Source organism: Pristiophorus japonicus, chromosome 21, assembly GCF_044704955.1.
Source record: "Pristiophorus japonicus isolate sPriJap1 chromosome 21, sPriJap1.hap1, whole genome shotgun sequence".
Classification (NCBI taxonomy): Eukaryota; Metazoa; Chordata; class Chondrichthyes; family Pristiophoridae; genus Pristiophorus; species Pristiophorus japonicus.
The window spans coordinates 83,310,658-83,328,453 of record NC_091997.1 but is presented as its reverse complement, the minus strand read 5'-3'; the positions used below and the strand labels follow the sequence as shown (position 1 = coordinate 83,328,453).

The following is a 17,796-nucleotide window of genomic DNA, read 5'->3' as shown; positions in this document are numbered from 1 at the left end:
TTTTTGCCACTAATGAAAGTTTAATGCGAACTTTAATCACCTTCGTTAATTTGTTCATCAAATTCTCCGCATCATCAGAGCACAGAAGTAAATGGGATTTATAAACTACAGTTTTGGTGTCTGGTTTACATTTGAGAAATTTCCAGACAGACCATTCAGAAATTCAAAGGTCTCGTCTAAAACCAATATATATTTATTCCATTAATGAATTTCTCAGTATTTTAACAATTAATGCACCACAGGGGTTTATAATGAAGGGCGGCATTCCAAGTGGGAATCAAGCACTTGGAGCTTTTTACCTATGTCGACAAAAAAATAAAAATTAATTGGCATTAGTGAACTGCTTGGAAAGTGAGATGTGATGTCTGTCAAACCTCATGGGCTCCTCCCCCTCCCCATGTTGTCTGTCCTATGTATGTCACAGACTCCTATGAACAGAAAGCCATTCAGTCTCTCAAGACTGTTCCACCATTCAATTACATAGGATTGCATTGGATATACGGCATAGAAACAGGCCTTTCAGCCCAACTAGTCCATGCCGGTGTTTATGCTCCACTCGAGCCTACTCCCATCTTTCCTCATCTAACTCTATCAGCATAACCCTCTATTCCCTTCTCCTTCATATGCTTATCTAACCGCCCCTTAAATACATCGATACTATTCGCTTCATTCACTCCCTGTGATAGTGAGTTCCACATTCTCACCACTCTCTGGGTAAAGAAGTTTTTTCTGAATTCCCCATTTGATTTCTTGGTGGCTATCTTATATTGATGGCCTCTAGTTTTGTTCTTCCTCACAAGTGGAAACATTCTCTCTAAAATCATGAAAGGTATTGATAGAGTGGATAAAGACCTCTGTTTGGTTACCCCTCAGCATTCTATTTTCAAGAGAAGAGAGACCCAGCCTGTTCATCCTTTCCTGATAAGGTATACCCTCGCATTTCTGGTATCATCCTTGTAAATTTTCTCTGCACTCCCTCCAGTGCCTCTATATCCTTTTCATAATATGGTGACCAGAATTGCACGTAGTACTCAAGTGTGGCCTTACCAAGGTTGATACAAGTTTAGCATAACTTCTCTACTTTTCAATTCTATCCCTGTAGAAATAAACTTGCGTGCTTGGTTAATCTTTTTATGGCCTTGTTAACTTGTGTCGATATTTTGTGATTTGAGTATATTTACTCCTTGGTCCCTTTGCTCCTCTATCCTTGGTTCTTACTTTCCAAGTCATATGTGACCTCCCTATTTTTCTTACCAAAGTGTAATATCTCATATTTATCTGTGTTGAATTTCATTTGCCAATTAAATGCCCATTCTGAAAGTTTATTGATGTCTTCTTGTAATTTGTTGCAGTCCTCCTCAGTATTGGCTCTCCCCTCCCAATTTGGTGTCGTCCACAAATTTAGAAATTGTGTTTTTGATTCCAAAGTCTAAATCGTTACTGTAAATTGTGAACAACAGTGGTCCCAGCACTGATCCTTGTGGAACACCACTACCCACCTTCTGCCACTCTGAATAGCTATCCTTTACCCCAACGCTTTGCTTTCTGTCTTGAAACCAGCTAGCTATCCATCCTGCTACTTGTTCCCTGACTCTCCATTCCCTGACCATATTCATTTATTCTATTATGTGATACCTTAGCGAAGGCCTTTTGAAAATCTACATAAATTACATCTACTGCAGTACCCTTGTCTACACTCTGTGTTACCTCTTCTAAAAATTCAACGAGGTTGGTCAAGCAAGGCTTTCCCTTTTGAAATCCATGCTGACTATTATATTTTTTGTTTCTAGGTGTTCTATTTTCTCCATTAATAGGGATTCCATTATTTTCCTACCACCGATGGTAAGCCGACTGGCCTATAGTTCCCTGGACATGTTCTACCTCCCTTCTTAAATATACATATCTGATCTGTACTTCAACTCCATTTACCTGCCTCAGCTCCAAATTCCTTGATGCCCTTACCCAACAAAACTTTTTCAATTTCAGTCTTTTAAGCTCCAATTCTCCCCCAGCATCCTGAGCGTTTTGGGGAAGAGTGTTCCAGATTTCTACCACCTTTTGTGTCAACAAAGTGCTTCCTGATTTTCCTAAATGGCCTGGCTCTAATTTTAAAATTATGACCCCTTGTTCTTGTTTCTCTCACCAGAGGAAATAATTTATCTGTATCGACTCAACTGAATACTTTTTACATCGCAATCAGTTCACCCCTCACTCTCAAGGGATTGCAAGCCCAAGTTTATGAAATCTGTCCTCCTAATTTATCCCTCTAAGCCCTGGTATTATTTGTCTTGCGACAAATTGTGTAGTCAGCTCCTCTGATAGGTCAGTGATTATCTGAGCTGAACAGGCTAGGAAAGTGCAGGTTTGATGGCCGCTCTGTGCTGGATTACATAGGACATACCACACAAACAGGTCATTCGGCCCCACCTGTCCAAGCCGGCGTTTATGCTCCACTCGAGCCTCCTCATTTAAATCTATTAGCATAACCCTCTATTCCCTTCTCCCTCATATGCTTGTCTAGCCTCCCCTTAAATGCATCTATCATCATCATCATAGGCAGTCCCTCGCAATCGAGGAAAACTTGCTTCCACTCCAAAAGTGAGTTCTCAGGTGACTGAACAGTCCAATACGGGAATTACAGTCTCTGTTGCAGGTAGGACAGACAGTGTTTGAAGGAAAGGATGGGTGGGACTGGTTTGCCACATGCTCCTTCCGCTGCCTGCGCTTGTCCTCTGCATGCTCTTGGCGACGAGACTCGAGCTGCTCAGCTCCCTCCCGGATGCTCTTCCTCCACTTAGGACGGTCTTTGGCCAGGGACTCCCAGGTGTCAGTGGGGATGTTGCACTTCATCAAGGAGGCTTTGAGGGTGTCCTTGAAACGTTTTCTCTGCCCACCTGGGACTTGCTTGAAGTGTCGGAGTTCCGAGTAGAGCGCTTGCTTTGGGAGTCTCGTTTCGGGCAAGCGGACGATGTGGCCCGTCGAGTGTGGTCAGTGCTTCAATGCTTGGGATGTTAGCCTGATCGAGAACACTGATGTTGGTGCATCTGTCCTCCCAGGGTTTTTGCAGGATTTTGCGGGGGCATCGCTGGAGGTATTTCTGCAGCGATTTGAAGTGTTTACTGTATATGGTCCACGCCTCTGAGCCATGCAGGAGGGCGGGTATCACTACAGCCCTGTAGATCATGAGCTTGGTGCCAGATTTGAGGGTCTGATCTTTGAACAGTCTCTTCCTCAGGCGGCCGCTGGCGCACACTGGAGGCGCTGTTGAACCTCGTCGTTGATGTTTGCCCTTGTTGATAATAGGCTCCCGATGTATGGAAAGTGGTCCTCGTTGTCCAGGGCTATGCCGTGGATCTTGATGACTGGGGGGCAGTGCTGTGTGGCGGGGTCAGGTTGGTAGAGAACCTTTGTCTTACGGATATTTAGTGTAAGGCCCAGGCTTTTGTACACCTCAGTGAAGATGTTGACGATGACTTGGAGTTCAGCCTCTGACTGTGTGCAGACGCAAGCGCGTCCGCGTACTGTAGTTCGACGACAGAGGATGGGACGGTCTTGGATCTGGCCTGGAGGCGACGAAGGTTGAACAGGTTCCCACTGGTTCTGTAGTTTAGTTCCACTCCAGTGGGGAGCTTGTTGAGTGAGGTGGAGCATTGCAGCGAGGAAGATCGAGAAGAGGGTTGGCGCGATGACGCAGCCCTGCTTGACCCTGGTTCGGACACTGATTGAGTCTGTGATGGATCCGTTAGTCAGGATCACAGCTTGCATGTCATCATAGAGCAGGCGGAGGATGGCGACAAACTTTTATGGGCAGCCGAAGCAGAGGAGGACGCTCCGTAGTCCCTCGTGGTTACGATTCACTTCAACCACACCCTGTGGCAGCGAGTTCCACATTCTCACCACTCTTTGGTTAAATAAAATTTCTTCTGAATTCCCGATTGGATTTCTTGGTGACCATCTTATACTGATGGCCTCTAGTTATGCTCTTCCCCACAAGTGGAAACATTCTCTCTCTATCCACTCTATCAAAACCGTTCATAATTTTAAAGACTTCTCTTTGGTCACCCCTCAGCCTTTTTTCAAGAGAAAAGAGACCCAACCAAGGTTCAATACAGGTTTAGCATAATGGCCCTACTTCTCAATTTTATACCTCGAGAACTAAACCCTAGTGCTTGGTTTACTTTTTTTTAATGGCCTTGCTAACCTGTGTCGCAACTTTTAGTGATTTATGTATGTGTACTCCGAGATCTCTTTGTTCCTCTACCCCACCCAGACTCGCACCCTCCAAATAACAAGTGACCTCCCTATTCTTCCTACCAAAATGTAATACCTCACATTGTACTTAAATATAAATATTACATGCAGTATCCGCCAGTCATCTGACACTACACCTTTTTCTAATGAATTATTCTGTGTAGTAAGGCCTCTGCTATCTCTTCCCAAGATTTTTTTTTAAATGCATGGATGCAATCCATCCGGACCAGGGGTTTTATCCTCTTTTGAGTTTGATTAGTTTATTTAATGTATCCCCACATTTAATTTTATATGTACTTACCTTATTACTAATCTCATCATCCAATATTACGGCCACCTGTTCTATCACCCTGGTAAATATTGAAGCAAAATAATTATTTAATAATTCTGCCATCTCTCTATCGTTACCTGTGATATTATCCTGTATATCCCTTAATGGCCCTATTTGCATCTCAACCTTCCTTTTTTTTTTTAATTGATGTACCTGTAAAATATTTTACTTTTTTGTTTTATGTTCCTTGATCATTTAATTTCATAGTTCCTCTTTGCCTTTCTAATTGTTTTCTTGACTTCTCTCCTAATCTCTTTGTATTTTTGTATTCTTCCTTATCATGCACTCCCCTGTTGTCTACACACCTAATGTATGCCTCTTTCCTTACCCTCAATTATTCTATCATGGCTTTATTCATCCATATAGTCCCATTAGTATTTAGTTTGTTCTTCCTATTCACAGAATATATTGTTGATGCACTCTGTTGATCATCCTTTTAAATGTTTCCCATTGCTGTTCTACATCGTTTTTTTCCAATATTGTTGCCCATTTTACTTTTCCCAAGTTCTATTCTCGGCCCCTCAAAATCATCTTTTCTCCATTCTGTTACTCTGGATTTCATCATACACTTTATGATAACAGAGAAGGCAGAGTAGATCTTCCCCTACATTTACTTCTCTTATCTGCTCTGGTTCATTCCCCATTACTATATCCAATAGAGAATCCTCCCTTATTGGGCTTTTTACATATTGGGTTGGAAAGGAGTCCTGTCCACATTATAGGAACTCCATTCCCTTATCCCCTTTACCTACCTCTTCTGTCCAATTAATATCGGGGTAGTTGAAATCCCCCATGATTATTATTCTATGTTTTTTTCTCATTTCCCAAATTTGTCTGCGTATTTCTTCCTCCACCTCCGTTCCACGATTAGGTAGTCTGTAGACTTACACCTATTAGTGCGATTGATCTTTTATTATCTTTTATCTCTTCATATGGATTCTATTTTTGTCATGCTGATAGCTGAGTCCTCCCTGCAGTCATTTCTCCTTGTCCTCACAGGTAGCGAGAACATTGTACCTGTTGGACAGGACCAGTGTCTGCGGGACCTCCTATCCAACCTCTCCTAAATCCCCGCTACCCGGTTCCCTAACAGTCACACCCTCCATTTCGTGGAGCTGAGTTATCAGATCTCCACAGGAATGGGCAGGGAAGGTGTTAAAACAGGGTCTCAGTGCTCCTGGGTTACCGAGGGGAGGTTCAGCCAGGTTCCTGCTCCTGGCTGATATCCACTGACCCCTGCCAGTTGTTGTGGGAGGACATGATTTAGGCGTGCCGTTGAATGATTTGCCAACATTCACTGTCGAGGCTCACCCGGGAATAAATGACACTTGGGAGGGTACCAGAGGGCCCGAGGCACCCGTTGAACTGTAACTCAGCAGGAAATCAGGGGGGATGGTTCGCAGAGAGAATACTAAGAAGTGCAGGTTACAGGACAGGGAGTCCTTTCAATTGCTCCAGTTGGGGCGTGGGAAGAATCCCAAAGTTACAAACATAGGGTCATTGGTATTCATCCTAGCTTTGTTTCCAAATTGTTTCGTAGAAACTGTTGCTGGAATCCAAGAGAATTTGTTGTTTTTTTTACATTCACCATTCATGTGACAAAAGCAAATGGCTGCTACTACTGGGCTAACCATTGCTCAGCCTGATCGTTAGAAAATGGAATGCTGATAAACTAATAGATTGATTAATCTCTCCACCTGTGATCGATCCAGGATCAATACTAATTCTATATTCTATCTATTTAAATTACAGTTACGCCAAGTTTTGTGTAACAATTGCAAATGGATTGTATGAACTGCTTTCCGGAAGAGATTTCTGTTGTCTTTGTGTGACTGCTAGATGGATTTGGAGCTATAAATATATGCTAGTCACGAATAAAGGAATTCAGGGGAAACCTCTTTCTTCGGAGAGTGGTGAGAATGTGGAACTCACTCCACATGGAGGTTGAAGCAAGTGGCATAGATGCAATCAAGGGGAAGCTGGAATAAACACATGAGGGAGGAAGGAATAGAAGGATATGGTGGTAGGGTGAGATGAAGTAAGGTGGGAGGAGGCTCGTGTGGAACACAAGCTATCTCTCGGTCTAATCTAATTATGCCTTGGTCGAGGCCTTACTGGGTTTGCAAGACCCAAACCAGACGTGAGTGAGCCTTCCCAGGTGCACTTCCTCCACCGAGGACGATCTTTGGCCAGGGACTCCCAGGTGTCGGTGATATTGCATTTCATCAAGGAGGCTTTGAAACGTTTCCTCTGCCCACCTTGGGCTCGCTTGCCGTGTAGGAGAATGGTGGTGCCAGGTCCTGGTGCTCCAATGTGTCTTTGCTGGTTTTGATTGACAGCTCCGTAACGAGAGGCTCTCAGACTGGGGATAAATATGATCGCTGGCGCAGCCATGGCTTTAGTTCGCCTTGTTCATGCATGTCTTCACGCACTGCAACAAGATGGAGGTCCGGGTAGGCCAAGGTGTGTTTCCTGTAAAACTTTCAGTGGAGGCTACAAATCTTTAACCATTTGTTATGTTGGACGCAGTGAACAATGAGAATTGAGATTTGCTAATGTATTGTTTTCTAAAACTGTAAATTTTGAAACCGAGGAAGACTTGCTACCATTCTAAAAGTGAGTCCTTCGGTGGCTGAACAGTCCAATACGAGAATAACAGTCTGTGCCACAGATGGGGCAGACAGTGGTTGAGGGAAAGGGTGGGACTGGTTTGCCGCACGCTCCTTCCGCTGCCTGCGCTTGATATTCTGCATGCTTTCGGCGACGAGACTCGAGGTGCTCAACGCCCTCCCGGATGCACTTCCTCCACTTAGAGGGGTCTTTGGCCAGGGACTCCCAGGTGTCGGTGGGGATGTTGCATTTCATCAAGGAGGCTTTGAAACGTTTCCTCTGCCCACCTTTGGCTCGCTTGCCTTTTAGGAGTTCCGACTGGAGCGCTTGCTTTGGGAGTCTTGTGTCAGGCATGCGAACTATGTGGCCCGCCCAGCGGAGCTGATCGAGTGTGGTCAGTGCTTCACCGCTGAGGATGTTGGCCTGGTCGAGGATACTAACGGTGCGTCTGTCCTCCCAGGTGATTTGTAGGTTCTTGCGGAGGATCTTGCTATAAGCGTGAACTAGCATGATCTATATGGTCCGGCAACACCTCCATTTTAAAATTTTCCTCCTTGTTTTCAAATCCCTGTCCCTGTTCTCCAGCTCCTCCAGCCCTACAATCTTCCGAGATATCTGCGCTCCTCCAATTCTGGCCTCTTGTGCATCCCTAATTGCCTTTGCTCCACCATTGGGAGCTGTACCTTCAGCTGCTGAGGACCTAACCTCTGAAAATTCCGCCCTAAACCTCTCCACCGCTCCTCCTTTGACGTTTCTTAAAACCTACCTCTTTTGGTCATCGGTCCTAATACATCCTTATCTGGCTCAGTGTCAAATTTTGTTTGATAATGCTCCTGTGAAGTGCCTTGGGACGTTTTACTATGTTAGAGGTGCTGTATAAATGCTAGTTATTGTTGTCAGTATGCTGTATTTCCACCCTTTTAGAGAGATTGGAGATACGCAGTGGTTACACACAAGAGAACATTGTTTAACCAGTGGCACCCTATCCCATATACTTTGTGCACAAGGTTAAGTTACACTTTGTAGGGAGCACGGACTTGCCTCCGAGCTAATTTGGCTGTGAGCAGAGTACTGGGAAGTAGCCTGAATTATCACACCACCTATTGTTTTGGAATGTTTTTGGGGAAATAGCCAATTTCATTGATGCCTGTCCACGTTACAATATTACCACATTTGTCCCAGATAATTGCAACATTATACAATTGCTCTATCCCCCACCCTGTATTATTTCCATTGACTTCCTCCAAGTTTCCAAAAAAAAAACCTGGATTCCCTTACAAATAAATCCAAAAGTGAGTTGTATTTAAGTGGATACAGGCACTTGCTATCTTCACTGTATCGGCTCTGAGCAGTCTCTGTACTGATGCTGTGGAACAACCCGTGGTCTTGTGTTTATGGGTACAACTATTTAAAAATACACTTTTTTTTCATGAGTTGAACACATTGGGTGGGTTTTCTTTCAGTACATTGCGGACTTTTACTTGGAGCCGTTGTCCTTGGGCGCGCACTGCCTTTGTCTTTTTCGACACGGCGAGCTTGGCCAGCTCCCCAGGCAACAGTAGGTGCACTGCTGTCTGGATCTCCCTGACACTGATGGTCGAGAGCTTGTTGTAATGGGCCGGATGGGAAGCTTCACCCGAGATGCACTCAAATATCATTCACAAAGGAGCTCATGATGCCCGTGGCCTTGGAGGAGATGCCAGTGTCAGGGTGAACCTGCTTCATCACATTGTGGATGTAGACGGAGTAACTCTCTGTAATACTCAAGAGTCTGGTTACTGTAAACTCACTCAAGTGCAACCTATCCATCTTTATTCCAGCCCAAGCGTGAGAAGGCATCAAGCTTATATACAGGTGACCAAGCACACATGCCACATGCCCGATGACCTCCGACCGCGGCGCCCTCTGGTGTCTGGTGACCCCTAAGCATTAATACATAACACTCTCCTTCCTTGACCATCTCCGCTTCATCTTGCCCTTTGCTAGTGCTTTAGTCCAGGCGTTCTTGGGCACTGCACTATTCTTCTCTGGCATTTCAAGCTCCATTTCCTACACAGACCCACATGTCCCTGTTGTCCTCTTGCACCTCATCCAAGTTCATGTGTGAGGCTAGAGTGTCACACCATCCCGTTCCCCCATCACCTCTGCTCGCTGACCAACATTGCGTCGATTTCAAAATTCTCATCCTTGTTTTCAAATCCCTTCATTGGCATCGCCAATCCCTATCTCTTCAGCCATGCAACCCTCCAAGATATCTGCACTCCTCCAATTCTGGCCTCTTCCGCATCCCTGATTTTAATCACTCAACCCTTGATGGCTGTGTCTTCAGCTGCCTAGGCCCTAAGCTCTGGAATTCCCCCTCTAAACCACTCCGTCTCGCTACGTCTCTTTCCTCCTTTAAGACGCTCCTTAAAACCTGCCATAATTTCTCCTTGTGTGGCTCGGTGTACAATTTTATTTTATAACTCTCCTGTGAAGCGCCTTGGGACATTTCACTGCGTGAAAGACGCTATATAAATACAAGTTGTTGGAAGGGTGGGGTGGGTGCGTGTGGGTGGGCATCATGCCCGAGCTTGACCGTGTCACTGGGCAGACACGCGCATACAGGTTCCTGCGCAATTGGATGCCCGTCAGGAATGGAAACTTCGCGGCCTAAGAGGCACTTGGACTAATCGTAGCTAAGATCACCAGACTTCACACAACGAAAACAACATGCATTTATATCATGTGGAAAACTGACGGTCCCAGTCTGTCTGGCTGTGGTTTGCAGTAACATTCACGGTGCAGTTACCAACAGATGTATTTTGGCCTGCTTCAGAGCCTGAACAGGGAGTGCTCTTTCAGCATTGCACGCCCCTAGGAACAGCCAAACATGGAGCTAACCTGCTTTGATATTAAATGACCCAAATTATACTCTAAATAGTGTAAAAATGACGTGTGGTCTACTGAATGAATGACTGTGTTAGCACACAAGACACAGGGAGTCTGATAAACCGTGACCGCTGTACAGTGTTTCTGATGGTTGGCGATGATGTGAGCATTCAGTAGAAGACGGAGTGCAGCCGACTGTGTTAAATCATTCAGTGTTTTCTAAATAATAAAATACCACCCAGATGCCTCAGTTGGTTCAGACGGTGAGCGACTGAGTCATACAAATCAGGAAGATTTCAAATTTGTGTTATCTGATCTGAGTGGTGGCAGGGCAACTCCAGTTAGGCTCAGCGTGGAGAGAAAAAAATGCCAGGGTTCCTGCCCCTGATCCCTATCCAGTGTTCCCGGATATGTGTGGGCATCCATCCAGCGAGGACAGAATTGGACATGGTTGTGATGCTTCCTGCAGTCAAATAGTCCGTAAGCAACTACTATTGATTAAGGTGTCAGCCGTGGCTCAGTGGGGAGCACTCTCGCCTCAGTCAGAAGATTGTGGGTTCACTCCAGGAATTTGGACACAAAATCTGGGCTGGTGCATAGGTGCAGTACTGGGGAAATGCTACACTGTCGGAATTGCCGTCTTTTAGATGAGACCTTAAACTAAAGCTTCTGTCTGCCGTTTCTGGACTGCTCTTCGAAAGAGCCGGTCTAGATTCGATGGGCCGAATGGCAGCCTCCTGTGCTGTGCTATGCTATTGTATGATTCCACATATAACCACTTGAGTGAGTGGTTGGCTGGGCCGTTTGGACCATACCCAGCGAGGACTTGATGACTGGGTGGGGCGGGAGGGGAGAGAAACTTTAAGGGCAATGATTGTATCTGCTTACTGAGACATGAAGTTTGAAACTTTTTTTTGCAATTTGAAGGATATATTTATATTTTGTGAAGTTTTTGTACCTGTCAAGATGAAGAATGTTAGTGCTGCAGAGCAGAATTAAGTCTTCCTATTTCAGCTGCCCAGTTTCGGCATCAAGCAAAGAGCTCCCTCTACTCTGTCCTAACACTGTGCCTCCGCCCAGCCTCAGGAGAGCCCCAGTGTCATACTGTATCCATTTCCCACACTAGCCGTCCTGAGGTCTCTTGGTGCAATTACCACAATTACAGTAACAACTACTTGCATTTATATATCACCTTTAACGTAGTAATCCTCCCAAGCCATCTCAAGAGTGTTATCAAAAGAAAGTGTGATACTGAGCCACAGGAGAAGATATTAGGACAGGCGACCTTACTTTTTATAGTATATATTAATAATTTAGACTTAAATGTAGGGAGCTTGATAAAGACATTAACCTGAATTCCCTATTGGATTTATTTGTGACTATCTTATATATTTGGCTCCTAGTTTTGGATTCGAGGATGTCACAGCAGTTGTTAGATTTGTTGAGGACTTGGTACAGTTTCTGATCACTGCTGATTTAATACCTCGATTTGATGCTACCCATTTGACAACACTCCAAGATGAAATGCCCCCTGTCAGGCTTAAAAGCTGGGAAAATGAGTTCAAATGTCATTTGAACAGGGATATTGAATGACTGCAGTGCTGTTCCTTGGAATCTCTGAAGTAAGAACACAGTGTCTACTGCTGGTCTCTGAATTGGGAGCCCAGCCCTTTATTATTAGCTCTGTCTGTCACTGAATTCAGAGTACGATGCCTGTATGGTACCAGGGATGAGGGACTTCAGTTATTTGGAGTGACTGGGGTTGTTCTCCGAGAAGAGAAGGTTAAGAGGAGATTTGATTGAGCTGTTCAAAACCATGAATGGTTTTGATAGAGTAAATAAGGAGAAACTGTTTCCAGTGGCAGTAGAATCTCTAATCAGAGGACGCAGATTGAAGCTGATTGACAAAAGAAGCAGAGGTGACATTTTTCACACAGCAATTTATGATGATCTGAAACGCACTGCCTGATAGGGTGGTGGAAGCAAATGCAATAGTAACTTTCACAAGGGAATTGGATAAATAGTTGAAGCGAAAAGTTACAGGGCTACGGGGAAAGTGCAGGGCAGTAGGACTAATTGGATAGTTCTTCCAAAAAGCTGGCACAGGCACGATGGGCATGATTCTGTATTCTGGAATCTAGCTCTGCTGCACCACTACTTCTGGTCTCTGAATTGGCAGGCAGGTTGGGTTGGAGGTTTCACCACATGACCTCTAACTTCCCGCCCCACGATTCCCGCATTGGTCGGCCGATACCTCCATCGACATGGCTCAGCGCCCTCCCAGGCCATTGGAAAATGAGTAGAATCTTCATTACCTGATTGGGTGATTTTTGACTGTTAAGTGTCAGCCGTGGCTCAGTGGGTAGCACACTCGCCTCTGAGTCAGAAGGTTGTGGGTTCAAGTCCCACTCCAGGGACTTGAGCACAAAAATCTCGGCTGACACTCCAGTGCAGTGCTGAGGGAGTGCTGCACTGTCGGAGGTACCATCTTTTGTATGAGACATTAAACCGAGGCCCCGTCTGCTCTCTCAGGTGGACGTAAAAGATTCCATGGCACTATTTTGAAGAGCAGGGGAGTTATCCCCAGTGTCCTGGTCAATATTTATCCCTCAAGCAATATAACAAAAACAGATTATCTGGTCATTATCACATTGCTGTTTGTGGGAGCTTGCTGTGTGCAAATTGGCTGCCGCGTTTCCCACATTACAACAGTGACTACACTCCAAAGGTACTTTGTTGGTTGTAAAGCGCTTTGAGACGTCCGGTGGTCGTGAAAGGCGCTATATGAATGCAAGTCTTTTTAATCAAACAGCCTTTTCCCCTCACGCCAACATTTTTATCACCAATAAATGAAAATGATGAACATACTTTTTTTTTAATGCTTTAATAATTTATTTCCCGGGTCGCTCGCGGCAGTATGTGGGAGATTAATCTTCAATCCTGGGGACTGCAGGGCAATTCTGGGTGGTTGACAATCCTAAGTCTTTCAAATACTTGAAGTGCTGTAACCTGCAAGGCTACGTATCAAGAGCTGGAAAGTGGCATTAGGCTGGATTGCTATTTTTGCCCAGCGTAGACATTTCTGTGCTGTGAATTTCTATGATTTCGATGAAGTCTGGTGTGCTCCTACGAGTCTTTGAATTGGCTGTCTGGGGGTGAGCTAGTGCAGTCTTGAAGTGTCTCTGTAACCCTCATTATTTCCTCTCTCCCCATGAAGGACTTGATATTGATTGATTGAAACCTTTCCTCTATGGGAGGCCAAGTGTGAATGTTAGTCAAGGATGGACTTCATAGTTCCAGCCTCCTCGCTGTGAGTCTAGTGCTCCAGTACCACAGCTGCAAGGTCACCCATCCTGAAACTGTGATCTGATCATTTGTCCTCTTTATTTCTCAGCTAGCTGCTCGTGGAATGGAGGCTAGTTATTTTATTTGCAGCAATATTTACAATATTTTGAAGCCTTGGAATCTAAGCCGGCAACACGAGTATTTTTTTTATACAAGATAGATTCCTTGTGTTTAACGTGTGTTTAACTTTCTTCTCCCCGCAGATGGACTCCCCTGCCTCCACCCCAGCCCCTCCACCTCTTCATCTGCTGCCTCCGGTCAACAGTGGTGTCGCGTCCCCAGTGGAGCAGATCATGGTCCGCACTCGCTCGATCGCAGTCAATACCTGCGACGTTGGACTTGCCACAGAGCCCGAGTGCCTCGGCCCCTGTGAGCCAGGGACCAGTGTCAATCTAGAAGGGATTGTCTGGCAGGAAACGGAAGACGGTAAGAAAATATGTGCAAGCTTTCTTGGCGTTTAAAGCTTTTGGTTTACTAAAAGAACCTGCAACCTCTGATCTGTGGGGGAGGATGGCGGGAACTACAGTCAAGCCAGTTATGGCTTGCAGCCATTTCAATAAAAACAACTGGCAAGCTATAGTACATCTTTAAAAAATTATAAAACTTTTCGTGGCTTGATATCCAGAGCTGTCTGATCAATGTGCTGAAATGCAGATACGTGTGTTGCACTCTTTTGGATTTTATATATGAAACATTGAATTTTATTGAGCATTATTGCCAGGGTGGCCATTTGGAATGTGGTCTCCCAAACAGGCTGGCATTTGGATAATGCCATACCAACCCAGATTTGTCTTATTATTATTTTCTTTTTAAATGCTCAGATTAAAGCTTCCATTTGTTCCTTCAGTGAACGTGGCCTTAATTGGCTATGTTTATGATGTGCGTCCTCTTTGAAGTGACTTTTGCAGAACACCAATGGAGAAGAATAGGAAATGAACCAAAAGAGGGAATGCGTTTCTTTAAACGCAGTGTATGTGTGGTCAGGCGAGGTGGTGTGGGACAGGAGCACGCAAGGGTTGTAGGTTTGTGGCACAGCCGATGAAACGCAGGAGGTGGTGCCGTGTGTGGCACTGCCGGGATGTGACTCGGGCGCAGCTTGAACCTTGTTTTTCACCAGCTGCTGAAGTGAGTGAGCTTTGTTGGAAACCTCCTGAGGAAGGTAAAAGTTAAAACCTACCCCAGTAACAATCCAATGAAAAACATTGCCGCTGAGTGTATTTTTTGACGGTTGAAGGAAAGAAAGAGCTTGCATTTACAGAGCATGTTTCTTAACCACAGGACTTCCCAAAGCGCATTACAGCCAATGAAATACTTCATAGAATCTCAGAAATTTACAGCAAGGAAGAAAGCCATTTTGACCCATCGTGTCCCTGCTGGCTGACAAAGAGCTATCCAGCCTAATCCCACTTTCTAGCTCTTGGTCTGTAGCCCTGTAAGTTACGGCACTTCAATTGCACATCCAAGCACTTTTTAAATGTGGTGAGGGTTTCTGCCCCTACCATCCTTTTTTTGAAGTGTGGTCACTGTTGTAATGTAGGAAACGCGGCAGCCAATTTACCCGCAGCCAGCTCCCGCAAACAGCAAGGTGGTCTGTGTTCGCGATGTTGGTTGAGGGGCAATTATTGGCCGGGGAGAACTCCCCTGCTCCTCTTCGAAATAGTGCCACGGGATCTTTTACGTCCACCTGGTAGGGCAGACGGAGCCTCGGTTTAACGTCTGATCTGAAAAACGGATGATTGTATTGCTTGTAAGGCTTATTTTCTTCCACTGAGTGTGGTTCTGTAAATGATACATTGCAGAGTAGTGGAGCCACTACTGTTGGTTCTGGTCTGTTGCTTAAGGGGATGGTAAGACACAGGTTCACACTGGCTGAGTTACTGATCTGTGTTGTGCTGTTGTGTGAAAGTGATGAGTGGTTGTCAGGTGGTACTATTGCACGTGGATTATGTGAAATTTGGAAGGAGCATTCTTTCGTCTGTATCCCTTCTGGTCACCTACAGCTCTGAGCTTATGGTTTTCGGAAGACACTGCCTTTGGAGCCGTTGGCTGGGGAAACCACAAACATGGAGGAAAATAAATACCCTGGACTGAAGCACTGGTCTAAGTTGGTGTATGAATGGCCTCGTTAGTTGCTACTGGGACTCTATTGGGCATCATTTAATCTGCTTTATTTTAGTGACACATGTTGGAGTTTGAAACAGAAGAGTTGGAAATAGGAGGCAGCGGCACGACCAGCTTCAGGCAGATTAATAGCCTCAACATTATGAACGGTAATGGTGAGCAGAGGTAGCTTCTGCCACTTCTGTTGTCACTGGCGCTGAACTTTATGATGTCACATTCGGCAGTTCCATCAAAATGTCCAATCTAACTCGCAGATTTGAAGAATAAAACTCATTTGGGACAACTGCGAGTCAGTAATGAGTTTGGATTTCTCCCTTTGGAACGATGTGGCCAAGGAGTAGGATGCATCTCCCTATTAAGGGACATTGCACCGTTAATTTTCAGTTGTTACTAGGCTGTGAGAAGAAAGATATTGTGGCACTTGGAGGTTGATCCTAACCTGGGTTTGATCCTATTGTTGAGGAGAGATTGGGTCGACTGGGCCTGTATTCACTAGATTTAAGAAGAATGAGAGGGGATCGAATTGAAACGTATAAAATTCTGACTGGGTTGGACAGACTGGATGCAGGGAGGCTGTTTCTCCTGGCTGGGAAGTCGAGAACAAGGGGTCACAGTCTCAGGATACAGAGTAGGAAATTTAGGATCGAGATGTCAGATGTTTTCACTGAAGGTGGTGAACCTGTGAAATTCTCTACCACAGAAGGCTGTGGAGGCCAAGTCACTGAATATATTTTAGAAGGAGATAGATAGATTTCTAGAAGCAAAGGGCTTCGAGGGGTATGGGGTGAAAGCGGGAATATGGTGTTGAGATAGAGGATCAACCATGATCATATTGAATGGCGGTGCAGACTTGAAGGGCTGCATGGCCTACTACTATTTTCTATGTTTCTATGTTTCAGTGGGCGCTGGTTAGGTCTCAGTTAGGTCTCAGTTAGAGTACTGTGTCCAGTTGTGGGCACCACACCAGGAAGGATGTAAAAGCCTTGGAGAGGGCGCAGAGATTTACCAGAATGGTACCAGGGACTTCAGTTATGTACAGAGACTCGAGAAGCTGGGATTGTTCTCCTTAGAGCACAGAGTTAAGGGGGGTATTCAAAATTCGGGATTTTGGCAGAGTAAGAGACAGAGAAACTGTTTCTCGGACGGATTGAGATTCAGAAATAATTGGCAAAAAAAACAGAGAGGAGATGCAAATCTTTATTAACGCAGTGAGTTGTTATGATCTGGAACGCGCTGCCTGAAATGGTGGTGGAAGCAGATTGAATAGTAACTATCAAAAAGGAATTGGACATATACTTAAAAAGGAAACCTATGCAGGGCTTTGGGGAAAGAGCAGGGAAGTGGGACTAATTGGATAGCTCTTTCAGAGAGCCGGCACGGGCTCGATGGGCTGAATGGCTCCCTTCTGTGCTGTAAGATTCTATGATCACACCATTCCCGCACCTAACCTGTTTTGTATTTTTTTGTGCGGGAGGGCTATTTGGAGAAATGATGAGAGCTGAGTGGGGCTGGGGGCTGTAACTCTGAAGAGGAATGTGGCTGATTGACTTGAAATAACTGGAGAGGAATGGGCAGTGGGCTTTGCCAAAGGGGAAGGCTGAAACATGTATCGTGCTTTTGCTATTTTGAATGCTGTTCAACTTTGTTGCAGTCATTATAACGGGCGTGATTTAGTTATGATAATGGATTGTTTCTGTGAGAGATTGAATAAAGAGCAGCTGAGTTTTGGGAGGGAGCTCATGGAGATTAATGAAGGGGCCAAGGCTGAGAGTGTGTGTTGATTTTCACAATGATAATTTCCACTCGCTGGCAGTATTTGGAATGCATGCTCTGATTGGCTGGACTCTGAGGCTGAGGATTGTTCCAGGATTTCCTTACAAAATGCCTTTAAATGGTAACAGGCATCAAGCAGTCCTTTGATTCAGTGGCAAGTAAATTCTCTGAGCCACACACAGATTTTAGACAGCAGTGTCTGGAGAAACGAGTTCTTTTCATGGAACACAAAGTTAAGGAAGGATCACATTAAAAATTTCTCGGAATTATGAGGGGTTTTGATAGGTATATTGGGATAAATCTCTCTCCCCCTGGTTGGTGAGTCAGCAGCTAGGCAGCAGATTCCAAAGGAAGAGGTTGAGAGAGAAATGTTTTTCAACACAGCTGCTGGAACATGGATTGCCCGACCAGCAGTAGTGGTGGAGTCAGTATCCATGATGGCGTTTAAAGGGAGGTGGGTCAACATTTGAACGAGTATGGGGAAAGGGCGGGGG

At 45.0% G+C, this 17,796-nt stretch overlaps 1 protein-coding gene across 2 annotated transcripts in view; it reads left to right on the top strand.

The window, feature by feature from the left end:
- Positions 1 to 17,796, top strand: part of LOC139234149 (zinc finger protein 609-like) — a 181,049-nt gene that overhangs the window by 85,209 nt on the left and 78,044 nt on the right. For both annotated transcript variants that reach the window (XM_070865138.1, XM_070865137.1), the window contains exon 2: positions 13,612 to 13,834. In XM_070865138.1, the coding sequence (XP_070721239.1) occupies positions 13,612 to 13,834 (223 nt within the window). The remainder of the gene's footprint in view (positions 1 to 13,611; positions 13,835 to 17,796) is intronic.